The sequence below is a fragment of the Paralichthys olivaceus genome, chromosome 10 (assembly GCF_024713975.1).
Source record: "Paralichthys olivaceus isolate ysfri-2021 chromosome 10, ASM2471397v2, whole genome shotgun sequence".
Classification (NCBI taxonomy): Eukaryota; Metazoa; Chordata; class Actinopteri; order Pleuronectiformes; family Paralichthyidae; genus Paralichthys; species Paralichthys olivaceus.
Window position 1 is genome coordinate 12,464,498 of NC_091102.1, and position 22,687 is coordinate 12,487,184.

General features: G+C 40.9%; 1 protein-coding gene across 1 annotated transcript; it reads right to left on the reverse strand.

Annotated features, from left to right (window-relative positions):
- Positions 1-756: 756 nt before the first annotated feature.
- Positions 757-21,964, reverse strand: kcnj3a (potassium inwardly rectifying channel subfamily J member 3a). Its single transcript, XM_020089643.2, has 3 exons — positions 20,304-21,964; positions 18,878-19,094; positions 757-2,592 (listed from the first exon to the last, which is right to left on the reverse strand). Exons 1-3 carry the CDS (start codon positions 20,979-20,981, stop codon positions 1,997-1,999), a joined length of 1,491 nt encoding a protein of 496 aa, XP_019945202.1. The 5' UTR covers positions 20,982-21,964; the 3' UTR covers positions 757-1,996.
- Between the last annotated feature and the right edge of the window lie 723 nt (positions 21,965-22,687).

The window sequence follows — 22,687 nt, forward strand, 5'->3', positions numbered from 1 at the left end:
CTACCACACAGACGGGCTCCAAATGCACAAGACGGTGACGTTCGTATCTAGGATCTTGTTGCTTCAATTCTGGATTGCGGGTACAAGTGGATCCATCTTCACATACAGTCTATGGTCAGGCTTTATACAGTATGTGGCTATGGCTAATACCCTGTAAGCTTAGCTTAGCATACAAACTTGAAGTACAGGAAATGTCTGGATTGTTTCTGATCAAAGGTAACACAATCTACCTTTTACTTTTTAGCATGTTACATCTTGTTTATATAATAAATGTGTTATAACAGCAATTTGCCATTTATAATAGTGTGTTGTTTTTACACTTTGGCCTTTCAAACGGACGGAACAAACAGATTGAAGAAATTAAATATAGCATGAACAGAGCCAGGTTAAGTATTTGACATGTTTCCAATCTTTATGCTCTAATCTAACTTGCTGCTGGCTATAAAGCTTCATGTTAACTGTGCAGATGTGAGAGTGATGTCAACCTTTTCATTTAACTCTTGGCAGAAAGGCAAATAATCATATTTCCCACAGTGTCCCTATTCCTTTCAGGTGAAAATGATTTGAATATGCTTTGCTTTGGGTGATGATTAGACTTATATGGTGGTAGATGCAGCTGCGCAGGCTCTTTCCAGTGAGGTAAGAGTGTTGTTGCTCTTCCTTCATTTTGACCACCCCCTGCAATATAGGCTTATTTATAACAATATATTAGAACTGGAAATGCATGCATTGCATCTGGTCAAAGTAGCAAGATGCTTAACAGTTAGTTAGATCTTTATTCCTGAAGAGATTGGATATCATACAATGTCTTTGATGCATTTAGAGAAAACCAGATTTTATGGCATGGATTCAGTAAACAGGATGGATATCGGGCTGTGGTTGACCCTGTGGCTATATAAAGATTATAGTCATTATAATATTATTGCTATCACAGAGGAGAGAGGATGTGGACCGTTACAGGCCCACCTCTAAATCTAGTAACACCTAAGTTGAAATTCTAATGGCGTGTCTAATATGACTCCACAGGCCTACTGCAGATTACTACACTGACTTTGTAGTAAAAACAAAGTGACTGCACAGTACTGAACTGTAGCCCCGAAGCAGTTAATTCATAACAAAAAGCCCATAAATGCTTTCTAATATCATAGGGTAGTATAGAATGATTGCTTTGTGCTTATCAAGTACAAATATTGACTCTTTCAACTTAAGTGTTACTTTAATAAGCAAGTGAAGTTATGTCGCATTGTGCCCAGTTCAGACAGGTCATATGATGCAGATAATGCATTTACCAACGTAAAATACATCATCTGGCAACATATTCGGGATTTGATCAACTAATAAAATCATAAAATCGCACATGGTAAAATAGTCTATATATGAAATACCAAAAATACAGCTGTGAACAAATGTGAAAATGGAAACAAGGTAATATAGTTAAGGCTAAACATCTTTGTCTATTACCTTCATATAGCTAAGTCAATAAGAGGAGCATGCAATCAACATAACATTGCCACAACTTTACGTTAAACAACAAAAGCAATCAACTGAAAACAAACGTTATGTGCCTTTCGCCACCACAAATCAGAACCATGTGATGTGAAGTTCTCCACGTTGTAAATCATATGGCTTTGTGCAATTTTTCACCATCAGTCAATTTACCAATGAAATTGTTCATGTAAAGTAATATATCAATAAATGACATGCCAGAAGTTAGTGAGATTCAGTTCTACATGCGCTGTTTCTTACATGCCAGATTGTGCTAATTGTACATCGTCCTAAAAAAAGAAAGTCAGAGATCTTTCATCATAGCATGTACACTTACATCCAGGGACTAATGTTCTCAATTCCATCACCCTACTTTATATAAAGTATTTGTGCACATATTCTACATTTCTTTTAATATAAGAATATTGTTCGTTAATAAATTAGGAATAGTACAAGGACTTCAGGTAGGGGAATAAAGGTGGATGGCAGAAGTTAAAATATGTCGCCTGCTTTATGTAAAGCGATCTGAATTCATCTTTCTGAGTTTGGGCGGTAGGTGTCCGTCCATCCTGCCCCCACCTCCCCCAGCCAGTCGCTGCAGCTTGGGAGGTAAGTCCGCCACCGACTTGCTCATGGGCTCTGTGCTGATCTTAGAGGCCTTACCGCCCAACCTATCATCAGAGACGCCAGGAACAGAGCTGATTCGCTGCAGCTTCATGGGCAGGTCTCCGAAGCTGTAAGTCATCTCTGAGGTGGTGGAGCTCATCCTCAGAAGCTTCTTGGGCAGGCCATCCCGTCCCGTGATCTTCTGGAGCTTGGTGGGCAGCTTGGTGGTGCTGTCATTGTCTTCCAGCGTCTCCAGGCAGTCCAGGGAGCTGTTCTTCTCCCCGCTGTTGCACAGGGATGGAGCCATTAGGGGCGAGGAGAGGAGCAAAGCCTCCTCCTGCTCCTTCACGCTGTATGGAGGAGTGGGCACCTCGAATGTGGCGTGGAACTGAGAGTAGTCCACCTTAAAGAAGCCCTCCTCCAAGGAGATGACTGGGAAGAAGCGGTGTCCCCAAAGGACCTCGTCCTCTGTGTAAGACGTCCTCGCTTGGCAGGTCATCCCTGTCAGTGAGGAAATAAAACACAAAATGAACTCTGAGGCTACACAAATTATGACAAATTATGTTTTTTACAGCCCAACACAGCAGTGTCAGTGGTTTAAGACGAAACACTTCATGACTGGTATTTAACAGCAGAACCCTGATTTCATTATATGCTTGGCACTGCTCCATAAGAATCAACAATATTTGCCAGGATTCCTGCATCACAGAGCAAACAATATTGCAAACACAACTGCTTCATTGAATACGTGCTTAATGTATTACAGAGCCAGCTGCCTAAATAAAAAGCTTAATTGATTTTCACTTTCCAAACATGATGAGCAATTTTCAGCGTAACCTGAAAAATAATTAAAAGTATAGCTGAGTTATTTGCTTTATGTTTTGTTAATTTTTTAAAAAGAAATGGGTAATTATTTAATCATAAAAGGCCCAGCTCATTCTAAATTGACTACTAATGTCAAACTGTCAGTGCACTTGCCATGAGTAAAATTTAAAAGCATTAGAATTGTTGTAATTATTTAGTTTAGCTATTTTCTTTATCTGAAAATTGAAATGAAAAATCAACCAACTTAAAAAATGAATTGGTAAGAAACTAAATAATTAAGTTTGTTCAAATTAAAATTAACAAGTTAAATTTTATCCAAATTATCACTTTAATTTGAAAAAATTAATTCATTAATTTTAGCTGGTGAAGTTTCTGTTTTCATTCAAAATAGGTTAAGGTAGACACATACATAATAAAGACAACAACCCATAAAATGTAATGTATTTTTTAAGGAAAAATGTAATGTAAATTAGTAAGAACACTTATTTTATCTAGTTAAAACAGAGGTATTTTTCTCTTCAGCTGTTATGCTACTTAAAAGTTCACTCCACAGTTTAATCTTGACTAGTAGCTACAAAAGATAAAAGATTAAGATAATCAATCTCCGGAGAGACAAACTCAGACAAGAAACTTCTGCAGGCAGAAACGTAAGAAGTCTAAATTACCAACATTGCTTTCTATGTGAGGAGATTTCTTCCACAATAAAAGTAATTTAATTTGATCCAAAACACAAACAGTTACATAAAGTACCAGTTTCATTACATTGTTCGACTTGAGAAAAAACTAAATGAATGTTACAATTTGCTCAGAATCCTTAAATTCTGTCATTTGAAGATTTGCAAGTTAAAAGAAAATCTTTAAAAAATCATTTTTAGCATGTTCTTGGTTTGTTCATGTCCTCGTAACATATGCTTTGTAAATCTGGCCTCAGATTGCAAATAATGATACACTTGTAATAAATCATCCTTCACAGGGGACTCCCGCTGAAAAACTCCCTCTCGTATCCTCTGAAACAAATGAATGTAATCAGCTGAATCATGAGGTTGCATTGATGATCAACCTTTTTTAACATTCAAAGTTATTGGTAGCTTATAAATGATTACTCAGCACCACCACATCTGCCTGTGCATTATATCATACTGCACTGCTTACAGCAAAGCCCTATCCATCTTAGCATATTTAACATTCCACTGAAAAAAAAACTTTAATTTCATACTAAAAGTGAGCATGGAAAATCTATAATTACGTTTATATTCTAGAGCCCCCCCCCCCCCAATTAAATTGGTTCTATCAGTCCAAACAGCCATTCTTTTAGCAGAGAGGAATGGCTGGGGGTGCTCATGTTAAGGCTTGTTAAAATCCATTAGGAAATCAGCGACTGCAGTGGGTTATTATCACGTGTTTTAATTACCAGCTTAATATTGTTCTGGCAGCGACAGTTGGGTCCAAAGCAGTCCTTCACAACTAGATGCCGCTGCTGCCGATTGCGAGGATCATCGAAAACTATAGAGGCATCTGTGGTTTTTGCCCAATTCCCAAGGTCATGAAATAGTCCACTGATAACAACGCTGTACACAAGCGCAGATGTGCGAGAGACTGAACATCAAGTGTGTTTGGGGTATTCAAAGTATTACTTCTGCACTAATGCGTCAGAGTCTAGGAGCCTTTGGGCACATGGAAGTGTGCAGCAGTGGATAAAGTGGGCTAAACTAATGAGAACTTTAGGGCCAAAGCGATCGAGAGTTAAGTGTGAACGGAAATCTTATGTTATTGTGAGCGTGACAGCTGCCTCCGGCCAAAACACTGTCGCCATGTGATCATCAAGCGGCTTATATGTAGTGATTCTGGGAACTGTGATGTATGAAATGCTCCCTTTTTTATGGTTTCTCACAGCTATTGGACATCCACACTGGATATACAGGACTAACACATCGATAGCAACTGTATTGGTGCATGATGAGAAAACACGTTTGAACAAGAGAAGGGAAATTGCGCCTCAGTTAACGCTGCTATAGGAAGAGCTAAACAGCTTCATCTACCAGCAATTAATATTGCTCGACTGTTCGTGCAGATGGTGTAGGAGTTACTGTGAGACCTCTGTCCTGTGAACCCTGCAGGCCTTGGGGCTGAATCCCCCTCCCCCCCTCAAAAAAAAAAAAAACGACTCTGAAGTGGATGATCTAATCATCCGTAGCTTTCCTCAAAACCTAACAACACCACTAGCCTTTATCATGGCCATAAATATCCAGTTAATTTCTATACATTATTCAAAGGTTGATGCCTGAGCAGTTCCATAATTACAGACCTGGGCTGCCTCATATAAATCCAATTGTGTTGCTAAAGACCAGCTGTTACGCAACACCCACATTCATATGGCACATGGTATAACACACTCAGCAATGCTAAAGAAGTGTCACAACACAACACATGGAATCTGACACATTGTGCAGAGGGATCTATTCCACGACGATTTCAAGATCACATATCAGAGTACAGTCGAACATCCAAAAATAGCACCAGCATAAAACAATAAAACCCGTGTTTGATATGTTCTTCAGTTGCCATGTATTATTACTTAAAATAGAAATCCAGTCAAATGAGAATACTCTTATCCAAGTGTATTTCATACTGGTAAATCCTTATGTAACTCGAAAATACACGCCTGCCGAGGACTCAGTGTTTCTATGGAAACAAAACTGTAGGAATGTGCGCATGCAACAGCCATAAACCTTTCACTGCTGAGTTTGGGCAAAAGTTACAGTGACAACACAAAACAAAAGTCTCTTTCTTATATCACAACAGCAGAAAAAAGAAAAGAAAAAAAGCATAATCCATGCTGCGAAAGGATTTTTCATTCAGGGTTATATCATCCATCCACACAAAACCTCATCTGAAAGAGCCTTTGTTTTGGTGCAGCGGCTAAATCATACATTTTAGTGGCTTCTCATCAGCGAAGGCCAGAGCCCTTATTACAAGTGTCATCCTTAATAAGGACAGAGCAGCTGCCTCTTCCTGTCATCCATCACTCTCACTGTATATTGCTGTGATCTGTCTGTGGTGTCTATAGCACACGCTTTGATAACATGGTCCTTTCTCTCTGCTGGGAACATGCAACTGTGCGACATCCCAGTCAGAAACACCTCTGACGAGGGGTGTAAGAGGCCCTAAGAGGTGTCTGTAACATCAGTTCATATATGTGAAACAAGCTCAATCGCACAGGCTGGTTATTTTTGGACAGTTTTTTCTCTGTTTTTGGTTGTATAGCCCCACCCGACTATATATTTAAATATACCTAATTTATTAAACAAGAAAACCATGAAAACAAAACATTTTCTGGTACTTTTGCTTATTTGACACATGGTGTGACTTTTACCACAAACTTTGTGACCGAACACAGTGTGGATCTTTACCAACTTGACCATGAAGATGCCCTATGAAGCTATCTATATAAAACCTTCCACTATAATAGGAATACAGAATAGACTATACATAGCAGAGCTGAGATTATTGATCAAGTGATGCACTCATCATGTCGGTTAAATTGTTTTTTAGGCAAGGTAAGATGGTTCCAGCTTTTCAAATATTAAGATTTGTTGCTTTTCTTTTTCTTTATAAAAGTAAAACAATTATCTTAGGAGTTTTGAACTGATTGTCAAAGGAAATAATAATAATATGACCAACGCTCTGAAACTCTGTGATGGGCATTTTTAACTATTTGATATTAACTGTCTTAAAAAGGAGGTCATTGTAAGATTGATCAAGGATTCAAAAAGATTTTTGTAGCAGATGATGAAAAAATGATAAAAGCTAATCAACACATGAGCAGATTTATTCATTCTTCAACTCATTAACAAAAGAAAATAGACAATATTAACAAAATTAACGATAAAAATAATACAGTTAAACCACTGGAGAAGAATAAGTGAAGAGAAGAAAGCAGAAGAAACCACGAGGGACAAACATCACTACGATTGGTGAGGAGGCAATTCCTCATTCAGCCCATTAGAAGAGAAATGTGTAACTCTGTGGATCCATTACACTTCTAATTTCAGTAAATGGTTATCTGTTCCCCTCTGTGACTCAGTGTGAGCCAATACCGATACATTTCAAATCCACAGCGGAGCGGGCGTTCACAATAAAGTGCCAAACAGTGACAGATTTAGTAACGCTGCTGTAACAGAATCAATGTTGGAGGAATCAACAGTGTTCTGGTTGATTTAGCAGGACTACATATGCTTCGTGGGCAAGTAAATGCACTGCTGTGTGTTACACATTGACTTATAGTATCTTATTGTATTTGTACATGACTAATTTATGCGGAACGACTGCTCCAGGTTAGGGTTGAACCATGTGGCCAGAACCACAACTTACATTCTGAATCTATGTCTGCTGGTAATATATCTAACTAACTCTTTGCAAATATGTTCATCCTTCAACCTTGCACTGTGTTCATATAGGTTTGCTACTCAAAGACTAAAGGTATCCCAGCTGAAATTGGACAAGATTACACCTATGGACAATTTAAAGTCTCCAATTACCATAACCCCACTCTGCATGTGCAGAGGATTTGAACAGGGAACTTTCTTGCTGTGAGGCAACAGTGCTAAACACTGTACCACTGTGCCATCCTAAACACTTCCTCTGAAAATCAAGACAAACTACAGCAATGATTCAAAACAAGAAACAAATAAAGTATCAACTTGTAAGAGCTGTTTCATGCCATCTCCATCCAATTTTTCATAAAACTATGCCGACAGTACATAAGCTTAGGGATATATAGTTTCTGACTAGCTAATTTACATCTTAATCATACAAAACTGTGAAATCCTGAAGTCCTTCATCACTGAAGTTCGCCCAGCGGTTCACAGCTCATAATATCTACAACATGTGACAACAGGAGCAGAATTACAGTAATCCTCTGCTGAATCCACACATTCCGAGGGGATGTAAAAATGCATTTCATTAAAGGTGAAGTCAGAGGAGGAGGATGAACATAGAAACCAGAGGAAAAAAATATTTTTTTGCTTCGATATGTGGATTTTTCTTGAGATTTTTTGGCCATCATAGCAAAAACCATGCCTCCAAAAATAATCCAAACTAAGTGACCATATAACAGGTGCTCTACCTGCACTGAACAGTATTTCACCGACTCCAAACCGATTCCATTAGGGACTGTGAAAAAGGCAGGAAGTTGTGTGTCAAGAATAAACTTTGAGATTTTGATGTCCAAAAGCCTTCTCAGCTTGGGACTCTAAATAAATGCACTTTTCCTCATGACAGAGAGCTAGCTGCTTCTTTGGTCTCACAAAGTGAAGCAGCCACAGAGTCAGCAGAGTGACAGCTAAGATAAAATGGGTTCTTTGGTGGCTGGAATAGAAAAGCACTGTAAACTCTGAGGCAGGCTGCCAGTGTTTCTTGATAGTGCTGAAAAAAACAACCTAAGTGGTATTCAGAGTCTCAGTTGTCCTAAAGAAGCTTATCCAGGTTGTAGAAGCCAGAGGATCATATCCGTTTGGGGTCTTGCGCGGCTCGGTCGTGTCATCAGCCACAGAGCTGCACTTGACGCACCGAGGACAGAGTAAAGTCAAGGGGCCGACCTGAGAGCACAGATCTATTTATTGCACCTCGGTCAAATCATCCAGGCAGAGGCTTATTCTAGATTTTAAAATCAAACACATCAGTGCTATTTTATGATCCAACAACCCACAGGCGCCGGGCAGAGGACACTGAAAATTGACAGCAATGTGAAAATGAAGGTTCATACAAATGACTTCTCTCACAATGCAAGGCGCTGGAAAAAAGGAAGGTGGGCGTCAGAAGAGTTCCTCACAACGTCACATTTAGTGACAAAATCACAAATAACCTTCCTATCCCTCTCCCTCTCTCTCTCTCTCTCTGGCTTTCCTTTTCATTCAGTCACTCAAACAGTCACACACACACACACACGCAACCTCACTCACCAGTGCAGTGCTGTCAGCAAAGTCCCCTGACAGTCTATCACGGATGTGGAAACAGCTCCAGTGTTATGTATGAGCAAAAATATGAACGAAAACAAGCATGAGAATCTGGACGCTGCAGACACGGAGTGCCACCACACAACCCTGTCCAATACTCATCCTCGTGTTGGACGATCGCTGTTGCCAAGGCTGTCCACAAAAATGTATCTGCTGGATTGTGTGGAAAAACAATTAATTTGACAATTACCTGTTTTTCATTTGAATTCCAGGGATCTTTGTTAGAACATATTCAGCTCCTGTGCTGAATAGGTTAACTCAAGGAAAGATAAGAGGAGGAGAACATGGACATGCGACATTGCCTTCAACAGTCTCAATGGCCCGAAAGGTGCCATCCACTAACATGGAGGAGGCAGGGATTGTGATATATACTGCAGCCAGCCACAAGGGAGCGATTGAGAAGATTTTGCCTCACTTTTGGGGAGCCGTCACGTTGTCCATCTTTATATTCAGTATATGTTTCTAAGCTTCCTGAAGAGTGGAAAGTTCAATTCAATATATTTCTGAGTAGTTTGGCTTTTCACAACTGACTACTTTTTCTTTCCAATGAAACGTTTTGAAGGATAGAGGAATTTGTACCTATAATAGGTTTTTAAAAATCACATTTTGATACAGACAATGTTATTGTGGCCATGAATCCTGTCTGATTATCCGTTTCTATGGTGACCACCATCAAGAGGTATGAATGCAGAGAAAAAATCCAGAAGCATCCAGTGACCTGTTTTTCACAGTTTGACTTCTCGAAGATTAAAATAAGTCCCCTCGGTTAAATAACGTTTTGGTGTGTGATCCATTAGTGAAGGTGGCTTCTGGATGTTTGCAGCTCTGAGGTTTTATTCCAGTCGCACAGCACTGACTGAGTGATGAGAACAAGTGGGAAGCCGGTGGAGGGGAGCAGGCAGGGGAAGTGCAGTGCGGTGGGGGAGGGGAGAGCCTGGATACTGAGGCGATTGCTTGAGTGTGTGGAGGCTGCTGGAGAGGGAAGGAAGGGAATTGGAGCAGGGGCTGCCAAACATCTCTACTCAAGGTGGGGTTTCAGGCAGGCTGCAGGAACATATGGCCGCAGGCCATTAACACAGCCAGGAGAGCTCACATTACCAAGTGAAGGCAGTGCTGATTATTGCTGTAAAGGGAACCAGTTGAGGAAAACAGCAATCGATGGATTTCCTTTAGGCCACACAATCACTAATGGTTGAATTGGAAAAATCACACTGTGGATATGCTCACACCACCTGAGGCTAACGATTTGAAATATTGATTTCCAAAATGATCAGAAAACCATTTTCAGAACACATGAGTAAAAGCGGTGTAATCTCATATTGATTTCAGCTATTAAGTGTACTTAGTTCAGAAGTTACAGCTGGACGACGGGGGGATAAAAGGTGTGATTTCTGAGCCTTAAGAGATCTTAACAAGGAGAGAGTCGCTGTTAAGATCGAGACTCCATTGTTTTTTTTTTCCCTGAGTTTGTCACTTGAGTTAGAGAGCAGATTATCCCAGTAAACTCAAGCATGTCTGAGTGACAAAAATAGAAAGAGACATCCCAGAGGAGGGTCCGGCTTGAGGACAAGCTTCAAGAACAACATGTCCGCACAGCTCTGTGCTTAGACGGTGCGATTGATTCACCTGCACTTCAGGGACAGTCCCATCTCCACCAATCAATGCTGCCACTGACCAACACTGCAACTGCACAACAACCGTCCTCAAACGAGCGGAGCGACAATATCATCTCAATTATGGCCATGTAGCATTTTCCTCCATCCTTCAAACGGACAAGGGTTAATGTTGAGGTTTCCTGTTTGTGTTGCAATAATCATCAGAGAAAGTGTCACAACTCCACGGCATGCATGTCTTCTGAGACAAAAACAACGAAGACATAGTCAATTATTTCCAAATCTTTGCGCCGTGACAAGGAGACTGTGGCTTATTGTTGGTGAATGCATTCTCTGCTTGCTTTCCTGACGGAGCGACTCCATCCCAGGTCTGACACCACACCTCGTCTACCAGTGAGTTATTGCCAACCAACAGGGACTTGACAAATCCCTAAAGACACAATTACCGTTCTCCCCCTTGGGAAGCTCGCACAGTTCATCTAAAAAGGGATAATGAATCCGGGATGTCGTAGCTGGTTCACTGCACTGCCCATTATGTGGAGTTCATCCCCAGTGCAATTATTGTATGTACAGAAGACATAGGAGGCAAATCTCACAAATGCCCTTCTGGAATATCCTTGTTTGCTTATGTAAAACTAGTCATGCTAATTCCAGTGTTCTTTGATAAGGCTGCCTCCGAGCAGAGCATAATGAGTCATTGTGCATTCGCTGCTAATATACAGATATAATATATACGATTCCAACAGTTTTGCAACAAATGCATGTGCAGCGTATAAACTAGAGTGATTCTTGGAATGACTTGAAAACTGTATTCTTCTATAGTTGTGTTGAAATTAATATTAACTTTATTTATTGTAACCCTGTGCACAGTGTAGTTACAATACCGTCTGCTACAGTCAGAAGACATCTGATTGAGGATGTTTTCACTAATTGAACCTCTTGGAATTTTTAATTGGACACTGCTGGTCTATAGTCTTAAATATAGTTAATAATCAAGCTATAATAGGTGCGCATAATAATTGCTATTAATAAATGTATCAACATGATGCCAGTCATTCATGTTTAGCTTCTTATATGCCCAGTGTGCTCTCTCGCACCTACCAATGACGTGCAAGCAAAAGCCAGCATGAGCAATAGGATGCTGACTGCAGTTCAGTCAATGGCCACCGGTATCACTGAAAACTAATAATAATAATACATTTTTGATGTGAAAAGTACAAGTTTGTATTACAGAAATGTTCTGATTAACCTAATAAATAATAATAACCCACTGTCCATCCTGTTCAAATAAAGATTACCATGAAAATGTACATTTTTGCTTTATCATATTCAGGTCCAGGCTTTATGTATCACTACACCTTTCCATGATACACATTATAAATCATATTAAAAATGATCAACATGGCTGTGCTGAAATATTCAAAGCAGGTAGCTGGAGAAATGTATCATTAATAAAGACAAATGAACCCAAAGCGTGAAATCCATTCAAACAGCTGAGAGCTGAACACTATCCAACATGTGGCTCCTCTCCATCCCCTCTGCTGCACAGGTGGAGCTCAGCAGGGGCAGACACTTCTCTCCGGAGCCCTCACCCTGAGCATATTAGATTTAATTGGAAACTCCCGCTCTCACCTGATCTGCAGCGCTAACTTCACCGCTGAACCCACTTTAAACCTTTGACCCAAGGGGGCTTTGGCGGGGAACACGACACTCGGAAGTGAGCGCTCACTTTCAGTGTAATGACTCGGAATGAATTATGGTCAGTTCCCGTGGAGGACGGAAAAGCCTGTCACAGCGGGCTCATATCCGGGGTTCACTTGTGTCAGTGTTTACCTGAGCTCCGGAGCTCCCGACTTCAGGTGACCCCAGACCTCAGGGGCTACAGCCTCTCTATCGTATGATTAAAACTGTTAGGCCTGGAGCACCACAGACAGCTCTCCATTTTTATTTCAATTACTGCTGCAGATGATAAAACACAGATCAAGCCATGACATCAGCTGCTCGGCTAATCACTGGCAATAGATGTTTCCAATTAATTATGCTGGCTGGCTTTACTACTAAACATAGTCTGCATCAAAGCAATTATTACTCTCATTTTCATTCGCTTAACATATGCTTTATGTGTATTTGATATTCAGATTCGCACAACAATGACTTAAAGGAAGCTATACTGAATGTATTGTGTAACAAAAACCTTTTTCCACTGCACAGGTCAGGGTATTATTCTTTTATTGGCCTTAATTGAGAAGCAAGATTATCTTAAGTGCCTTTTTATTGGGAATAATATATCTGATCATAAATCCATCTATGTGCATGATTCGGATCCAAATATTCTTTCTACCTTAATCAGCTCCAAACACAATTCAAGATAGTTCCATGCACAGGTGGAAATAATGAGCATATACTGTAGGTACTTGATTCATTATACAAAGCTGTTCTCTCACCAGTAACACACTGCATTCATGCACATCGAAACACATGAATAAACATTACCAGTTGATCCAGTCTATATGCAACCAATCCCTGCCACCCACACTCATTTCAAAACGAGCAGATATTCTATTTATTTCATTCTGTAACAGTGAATCATAGGAAAGGCTTGTAGCAATAGGAATAACGAGGGGACCGACAGAAAATTTTGAAAACAATCAAGATCAATGCACAGCTTTATCGAATATGAGTTAGGAGCGTTTGTTGATATTTTTGCAATAATTCAAATCAAGGGATGAGATGAGACACAGCGTTTCATGTAAAACACACATTCAATAGATGATGTACACAAATAAGGAGATAATGTAGAGTTTGTTTTCCTGCAGGTCAAATTTGAAGCCTCACCACACAGATGAAATAAAGTCTGAATCTCACTGAGCAAACAAATACAAGCATCTAATTAAATACTTAAGACACTTAACACAGTTTATCTCAGAGTAAACTTTATGCCCATGAATTTTAATAAAACCTGGGTAACTTTGCCAGCATTTTTAAAGGTGACAGACACATTTGCAGAGTTTTAGGAGTTTCAGGGAAAGTGTAATGATCGCACTCATTTGCATTAAAGTCACGTCAATCTGAGAGGAAAAAAGGTTTATGCTGATGATACAGTTTGTGCTCATGAATCACTGCTCTTCAACAGCTGATGAGTGAATTTAAAAACACTTTGCAGAGCTGGTGGTGATCAGTGTGTTTTGCCACCGTGTTAGATCTAAGACATTATACTAAATTTCAGGCTTGACTAATGTGCTGACAGCACGTCTTTCTGTCCCATAATGAAAACGAGTTCTCTGTGAAATAAATCAGCAGCTTGTTTACCTTTGTTGCTTATTACGTCGCTGATCTGAAATCTGCATAGATGCACATCTTCAGCATATGTGAGCTACAGTGTTTAAACAGGAGCGCTGCTGTGTCCTGTGCAATTTCAACAGGGAAAATCATAAAATGTATTTAGTTGCAACACACTGATTAGTTTCATGGTTGGAGGAACACAAACGATTGTTACTGGCAGCTACAGTTTATTTCAGGTTCTCCAGAATCAGCTCCATAAATGAACAGATTGCCTCTGGCTTGGGATTTAAGCCTTTGTAGTGCTGAACAGCATTACTGGTGTTAATGGGACACTTATCTCAACTCCTGATGTATTTTAAGACTCCATGTAGATTCAACTCGGGGAGTCAAAGTCAGGTCATCGTCGGCTCTGTCGTTGAACAGAGAAAATGTCCCTGCAGTGGCATTAAGATGTCATTAAATTACAATTTGTTTTCACATTATTTCAACACATAAACACTGTGTTCTTAATATCTAGTATAATTTGGTATCTGTGGAGTTGTGAAATAAATGAAACGACAGCATAACGGCGACCAAAAGTGAAAACAGCTCACTCACCCCCTGGTGGCTGGCTGCAGTATAGGAAATAAGCCCTGTCTCCTTCATGTTAGCAGGTGGGACGTGGACTATACTAAAGTCAAAGGACACATTGAATAACATTCTCTCTAAGATAATCTCTGTCGTTTTAGGTTGTTCTTATCATACTGATGTTGAGACTGACTCATGATTGGTCATGATTTTTTTAAATGAAAGTTATTGATTGTGTTAATATAACTTTTTGACTTTAATCTGAACAATCAAAGTCATTGTTTAAGTTAGTAAACAATTTTCTTTTTTCAGTTTAGACTCTGGGTCCAAACGACGTCACAAGTGCACAATTGCATCGTCTGTACCACAGATATTGTTGCTTCATACAGTGGGAGGAGGTGGAGATGTTTCATCCAATCTTCATACACAGTTATTGATATCAAACAGTTACAGTGATATCAGGGTAAGTTGCCCTACCCCATGCTTGAATCAATGAAAGGCAATTATTTTGAAAGTCTGCAGTGACTCCAGACATCACAGGTTAATTAACACAAACTAAAACTCACAAGCTTTTCTAATTTTGACCAAAGTACTTTTGTTGCTGAAACCTAACAAACAGATGGGACTCAGAATGTGACCCTGTGTCAGGAGCTAAGATGCTTTGTTCACTCACCACCCACCCTGACCACCTGCGAGGTATATAAAAGTAACAAGTCCTCCAACCTTAACGACCATGTAAGTCATTTGTCTCTGTACACTCCGATATGACTCACAGAGGTGTCTACTGAAATAGCTAAAGTTCGAAGGCGTACTAGACCTTGGTCACCATGGCTACAAATAATAAACATGCATGGTTTTGTGGAATATAAAGGGAAGACGTTAAAGTGCATAAGGCAACTAAAACTCAGACTGGAGCCTTTCTATGACCAGAGCAGACACTACAGAGGGATGAAATGAAATATATTGTCAGTGAGCATTTTTAGATATGGTATCAACATTTTATATTCAACATCTTTCCTCAATATATATCATACATGGTGTGTCTGCAATTCTCCACTGATTGTCTTTGGCTTTTCAACTGTCAGAAGACATTTCCTTAGGCTCTGAGAAATGGTGATGGGTATTTGTATTAAATCATTTTGTATATTAAAGTATTCAAATAATATAAACTGCACACTGATCAATAATTAAGTTTTAAGAATGAGCTACATCCCTTACACTGTTTTCAAATCCCAAAATACATATTATATGTAACAATTCCTCCATCCAGCTATTATCTATACCGCGATTGGGGTCGCAGGAGGCAATCCCAGCTGACATTGCAAGAAAAGCAGGTTACACCCTGGACAGCGTATCACAGGGCCAACAAACAGAGACAAACTCAGTCACATTCACACCTATACTTTATATTTAGAGTCTCCAGTTAACCTAACACCAATCTGAATATCTTTAGAAGCCGGAGTAAGAGGAGAAAACCGACGCAGACATGAGAAGAACATGAAAGAAAATCTTTGTCCAACCCAGGATTCGAACCAGGAACCTTGTTGCCCTGACATGAAAGTACTAACCATAGCTTAAAGAGACAATAAAGTTTTCATAATAACAGTGATGACTTTGTTGAGCAGATTCAAGCGTACAGTATCACAGCTTAGCAGAAGTTGCTGCACTGCAGAGTCTGTCAGAATTAAGAAGCTCATTGTCAAAAAATAAATCTAATAGGTGCCTTTTTTTTTTTTGCTAAACCCAACATTGAAAACCTCTGAATTCACTGGATGACTTGTATTTGGTATTTATGTAATCCACACTGCACAGACACAGTCAATATCAGCTGGGCTGCAGTAATGACGTGTTATTCACTTACGCAGAATTACTTTCTCTTTTGTTGCCTAAGCACCTGTCATGCAGTGCCCGAAAAATGCAGAAGTGATTCAGACTGGGTATTATTGTGAGCAGATTCTTATCAACCAAGTGACAGGGGGATGGAGCGCTCACACACACACACACAGACATCACTGTAAAGCTATTTGCTGTGAATGTGGTTTGTGTTGTTTGTATTGATTGTTATCGTGTCAGACATTAACCGTGTTACTGCTGTTAACGCATCCAAAACTTGTTACTATGAGCTTCCTGCTCTGCTGTTTTGTCCTTCCTTACAGAAAGTCTATTTTCTTTCCTCGGGGCCATGCAGTCAGATAACATGTACAGTGCATTAATTGCAATGTTGCGTTACAGGCACTTCCTCCTCAGCAGGGTAACAACTCCCTGCTGCCGTGTTCGAAAACCACCTCAACACCACAAAGCCACAACTGGCATCGTTCCAGAAGAAAATATGCTACCAGACATCCTCCACGTCTCATTTGGAAGGTGCATCATACTGAGGTGGTGATCAAAAAACAGCTTGGGCTCCTCTTCAAACAGGAACAAGAACTAGCTCTCGCCGTTTATACAATGTAGAGGTTGTCCGAGGTTACGGCGAAATGTGACTACGTGTTCCGATTTTTCTCTTAAGTGTGAAGAGAGGCTCAGCCCAGATTATTTTTGTGTCGTGTCGAGCAAATGGTCACAATGGCGAAACGGGGTATACTGTTGTGTCTGTTGTTATGATCGTTATGTTAGTGATTGTGAGGCTTTAATCTGCAGGGAGGAGTGTTTAAGTTGTGTTGCAGACACTGGTTTTACCACATAACAAAAAGAAAAAGACAGACCTGGGGAGTTGGGCAGTTTCTTCGCTAGTAAACACACAGCCTCATAAATATTTTATCTTTTTCTCTCTCTGCTGTATCACCTGTTCTAGCGAGTGCTCGGTGGTACAGTTACACCTCCATGGGCTTTTCATATTTCAGAAGAGATCCTCCTCAGCACCAGGAGATTTAATCGGCGGAGCAAATTCATCTCATGTTCGACAACCCATGTTTGCTCGCTTCATTGCTGAAAAATTGTGTTATGATTCCTATACTATAGGAATAATAATAATAATAATAATAATAATAATAAAAATAAACCTAAGTTTAGGTGCAGTGCTGCAATCCTGAATACTCAAGGAGAGGTTGCCATGGAAACAGAGTTACATTGGCCAGAAATGAAAGCGTCTGAGGATTTAGACTTTCACTGTACATCAATTTTTAACCATAGATTGTTTCTACATCAGCCTTTCCACCAACTTCACACAAGCACATCCGCTCCATAATGCAGGAACGTCTTCGCAGCAAAAACGCTGCCACAGACTGAAGCCAAATCAGTTTAATTAAGACCAAGATGATGACTCTTACAAATGAGGACAATACGATGACACATACTGACGACTATAAATATCTACCAATTTATCAAGGATAATGATCTGTTCATACTTCACAACAAAAACAATTGAATTAGTATTACAATTACTCTCATAAAAGAAAACAATGTCCAATGTTTTTTTACACCACACACATTAACTGGTTATAAAGTGATATAATCAATGATCAAAACACAGAAGGAAGTAGTCACTGATCTTCAAACACTGGGCATATCTGACATTAAGTCTGATGTAGATACTGTCATACATTTTTTTTTTTTTTAAACCTTTGCCCTCTAATGGTCACATCTAATTGACCTGACATGAATCCAGCTTTTCTTGAATGGAAGGATCATATGTCAGATACATTTCAGAGACATTAAAAACCCTGCAAAAACTGTATGTCTATCCATATTATAAGGAGCAGAATATCTTTGCTAATTGCCATCTGCAGTGTCAGCCTGCAAGCCTCCCTGTCACATCTCCATATGCTGCTTTCTCTGAACCAACATATTACAACTGCTCCTCTGTTCACTCTACACCACTGAGGGAGCTTTCCCCACACTACAATATCAGCCGTGTCAAATAAATGGCTGAATTTGAAATGACCACGGTGGAGGATTTTTCTCGGGGCGTTACTCATCTTGTGTTGAAATGGAATTCCCTAATTCCTAAGGGACCAAAGAAAGCAAATTATTATCCCCTCTGAGAAGAGCTGCTGTGAGGTACGAGTGCCGTCCGGGCACAGATGAGGAGCAATTTGTCTCGAATGAGAAAAAAGAAAATGCATGTTGCCTGACAGTGACCTGACAGAGTCTCAAAGTGTCCAATGGCTCTACTCTCTTATACCCATGAAGTATTTTAATACATAGATTAAAATTCCTTCACTTAATACCCACTACGGAAAAATCAATAATCTATGGTGTATGAATGCTAAGCACTGTTATTATGAACAACTGTGTATGGCTGCCACAGAAATTAAAATCAATGAAAAGCAATCATGAGGTCAGTAGTAAGTCCATTTGGATAGCAGCTATTAACACCTATGAAATCCCTCACTATTATTCATGGGTTTTAGAAAGACATGGGACAAACACGTCCAAAGACAAAGCACCTGTATTCACGACACCTGCACCCACATCATGCAGGAAAACAGACTCTTATTTCCACCAGAGGAGGCCTGTGAAGATGAATTATTATTGGGCACTCACCTGTCGTCTCTACTATCCCTTCTAGTATCACCACAATTTCAAACTGCTCCGTTTGCATGGACCTCTGGGAGAGGTCGTAGAAGGGGCTTTTCGTGTCGATCACATGGCAGATCGTGAGCGGTGAGACGAGAAAGAGCTGGTCGGCCCCAGTGCTGAAACCCACGTCCAACTCCAGCTGATCCAGCGGAAGAAACTCGCCTTCGGGCGTCTGGCGAGACTAAGGAAGCGTACAGAGAGAGACAGAGATGTTTGGTGGAGGGGGGAAGGAAGGGGGAAGACACACTTATCCATCTCTAGCTTTACACAGGCCTTTGTGCCATCAGAAACAAAACCGACTGCAATTTTTCTTGACTATTTTTAAAGCTGGAAGAATATCCCTCTCAGTGTGTGACGTGATGTGCCACTGAGTCTAAAAATGTGTTCGTTTAGAACAAGTGAGACAAATCAGTCGGTTCAAATGTCTTGATACTCAACTTATTTGTCTACATGAAGAGACGAAAGTCTCTAAGATGGGTGTGGTTGATGTCTTACTGAGGTTCTACTAACCTTATTAAACTTAATGGGAGCCCACATGTAATCTCCTATACTAGCACTGTATCTGTGGGGATTCTCAATCATCCAGGTCATGGAATTGTACAAGAAAGGCCCGTAGTTCTCAGACTTCTGCACTTCAAACACAAACTAGACCACACCCCCCATTTGACAAGGATTTTGCTTTTAGATGTGTTATTACAGGAAGTGTATGAAAATCCAGGAGCAAAATAGTCATATATTCTGTCAGTTCATTGCCTATGGATGAAATTATAGTGAAAATGAACAATTCCTCTTTTTGCCAGGGACCCACTGCAACCCCTCCAGTACCCTGTGAGTGCCCTGTACCCCCACTTTGAGAACCCCTGAACTGGATTTGCATGTATTTCTTCAAGAAACAAAAGCAAGGCCAGTCGCCTATGTTCACTTGTATAACTCCTGAATATACTATCACTAGATTCCTATATGTTACAACTGGAGGATGCGCATTTGCATTTTAGAGTGTGGCTAAAAGTGTGGTTATAGGTTTACTACAGACTTCTGTGAAGCCAGGGCAGCAGAGAAATCCAGAGACGTTCAGCAGCACATTTACACCAAATTGTAACAGAGAAATAAGAATATAAGGCCATGAGTAATTTGCAAGGGGAGAAAAAAAGCCAAACTCTGTGCTATAGACTGGTTATTGGATTATTTCACATCCACTGGGATTTTTGGGGGAATGGAAATGCAGTTAAGTATTCTGAGTACCTCGTATCTTTGTGTACTGTTGGTGTAGGCCTAAATATCAGTGTGTAGGCCTTCCTGTTTCTTTTTTTTCATGAAGTGAGTCATAAACCAACCATTGGCAGGGAACAAAACATATTACAGGATGCATTCAAAAAGTAGCACCACTTACTTTCAGCAATTTGCAGCGGATCTGCGCAGAAACCATATGGCTGTTACGCAGGTTACCGACCCTGAACATGAGAGTTAGTTTCCCATCCCGCATGGAGATGGCTGCATGTTCACTGAACATCAGCGTCTCGGCCCTTTTCTTGGGCTGAGACATCTTGATGAACATGCAGCCGATCAGAAAGGCATCGACGATCGATCCGAGGATCGACTGGAACAGAAAGAGAATGATCCCCTCGGGGCATTTGTCCGTGATGTATCTGTAACCGTAGCCTATGGTGGCCTCGGTCTCTATGAAGAAGAGGAAGGCTGAGGGAAAGTTGTACACGTTGGCCACGCATGGAGTGTACTTGTCGTTGTGCGCCCTGTTGAGGTCCCCTCGGATGTAGGCGATGCACCACCACATAGAGGCCATGAAGAGCCACGCGACCGTGTAGGTGAGGATGAAGATAAACAGATTCCAGCGCCATTTCAAGTCTACCAGTGTCGTGAATAAGTCTGAGAGGTATCTGCTGGTCTCACCACCCAGGTTCCCATGCTGGACGTTACATCGCCCATTCTTATCCACGAACCGCTGCCTCTTCCTCTTCTTCTCCGGGGGAGGCTGGTTGAATCCAGACCCGCTAGATGAGGTGGTCACTACCTGATAATCGTCCCCAAATTTCTTTCGAAGTGCAGACATACTACGATGACAGCAGAAAGGAAAAGAAATAACAAAGGATTCAATGAAATGAGAAAAGAAAAAGAAAAAAAGTCCGGGGCTGTAGTTGCTGCAGCCTGTGCGCAATGCCTCCTTGTGCGCAAAAAAAAAAAGAGAAGGCGATAAAAGTGCGCTGTCTTCGCCCCCAGTTAGTCTTGCATCGTCCTCTTTCACCGCACACTACTGCTGCTGCTGTCCACAGCCATGGAACGTCAACAATGTGCGAGTAGTTTTTAAACACCGAGTACAGGAGCCATATGAATCCATATAAGCGACGCACAGGAGAGGAGGCAGCCTATCCAAAACGCGCCCGCGTCGCCGTCCAGGTTTTACAGGTTTATCAGTGGCTGCGACGCGGATTACTCATCACCCGTGGAAGGCTGTGGCTGCGTGGACCCGTTCAGAAACTGTACACACGCACACAGTTAAGTTTTCATGCGAAACTTCAAAATCCCTCAGTGCTCCATCACACGCCGAAATCTCTGCGTAATTATTCGCGAGGAACGGCTCCCAGGATGAAACGTCTCTGCGCGCACTTGTCCGTGTTGGAGATAAGTCGGTTTCCAATCTTCCCTTTGTGATGTGTGTACATAAGAGGCGAGTTGCATCCAAGCGTATGACCGTAAAAGATGACGAGCAGCTGGAGGAGGAAGATCACTGTCCCACCGTCGTCATTTTTGGCTGCGCGCATCGACGCCGATTGTCGGGGCTCCTTCTTGGGCACCTTCCCCCCTTCTCTTCTAAGAAGATGTCGACGTGGTTGTCATGGTTCGGCGGTGCAGAGATCCACCAAATGTTTCTTTTGGCTCGATCAGATGATGCTTCTGTGCCTTCGGTTCCTCTGTGCGGCTCCTGCGCATTTCCACGTTTCCAGTGATGCACTCACTGTTGCCTAGTGGTTCTAAAAAGACAGACAATTTGGAGGAGGAGGAGAGAGAGTGTTCGCCTGCTTTGACAGGTTTTTTTCACCAAGTGATCACATAGGCTGTGTGAAGCTGCAGCCAAGATGTCATGATGGCTACAAACACAGCTTTTTATAATAAATCACTGTTTCCAAAATGATTGAATGAAGACATTCCAGATATGATTAACAACTACATATTTCTGTTTTGCACCCACACTGTCATGAAGTATATCCTCAGGATGCTGAGGAAGTATGTGTAAATGTATAAGTAAACACCTAATTTGTTCTATATATCTGCAGTTCAAGTAAAAGACCCACATGCACTGGACATTTACAAATGCACCTTGTTTGCTTCTTGTTCTTTACAGTCACCTGTGCTAACAGCCACATGATAACCCCTAAATCTCATCCCATGGGTGACTGCACCAGCCCCACTCTGTGCACGGCATCCCTAACAGAGAAAACAAGCGTCGCAGGGAAAGCTGCTGATACTCACAGCAAACTGTATGAGATCTCGGGGGGGGGGGGACAAGGAGCTGCAATCAGGATGCTCTACTCAGAATTCACTTATCATATCATGCCACAGAGGAATACACCCACACCATAGTTACCCAGGCTCATATGGTGTCTCTCAAACACACATGGATGATACAACGTACCTCCATCTCTCTCATACTCATCGTTTACACTCGTGGTGTTTCTAACATCAGCGTGATTTTTCTCCTTTGACAAAAGCATAATTATCAATTAATCAGAAAATCGCTGATGGCTGCAGCTTTGAAAT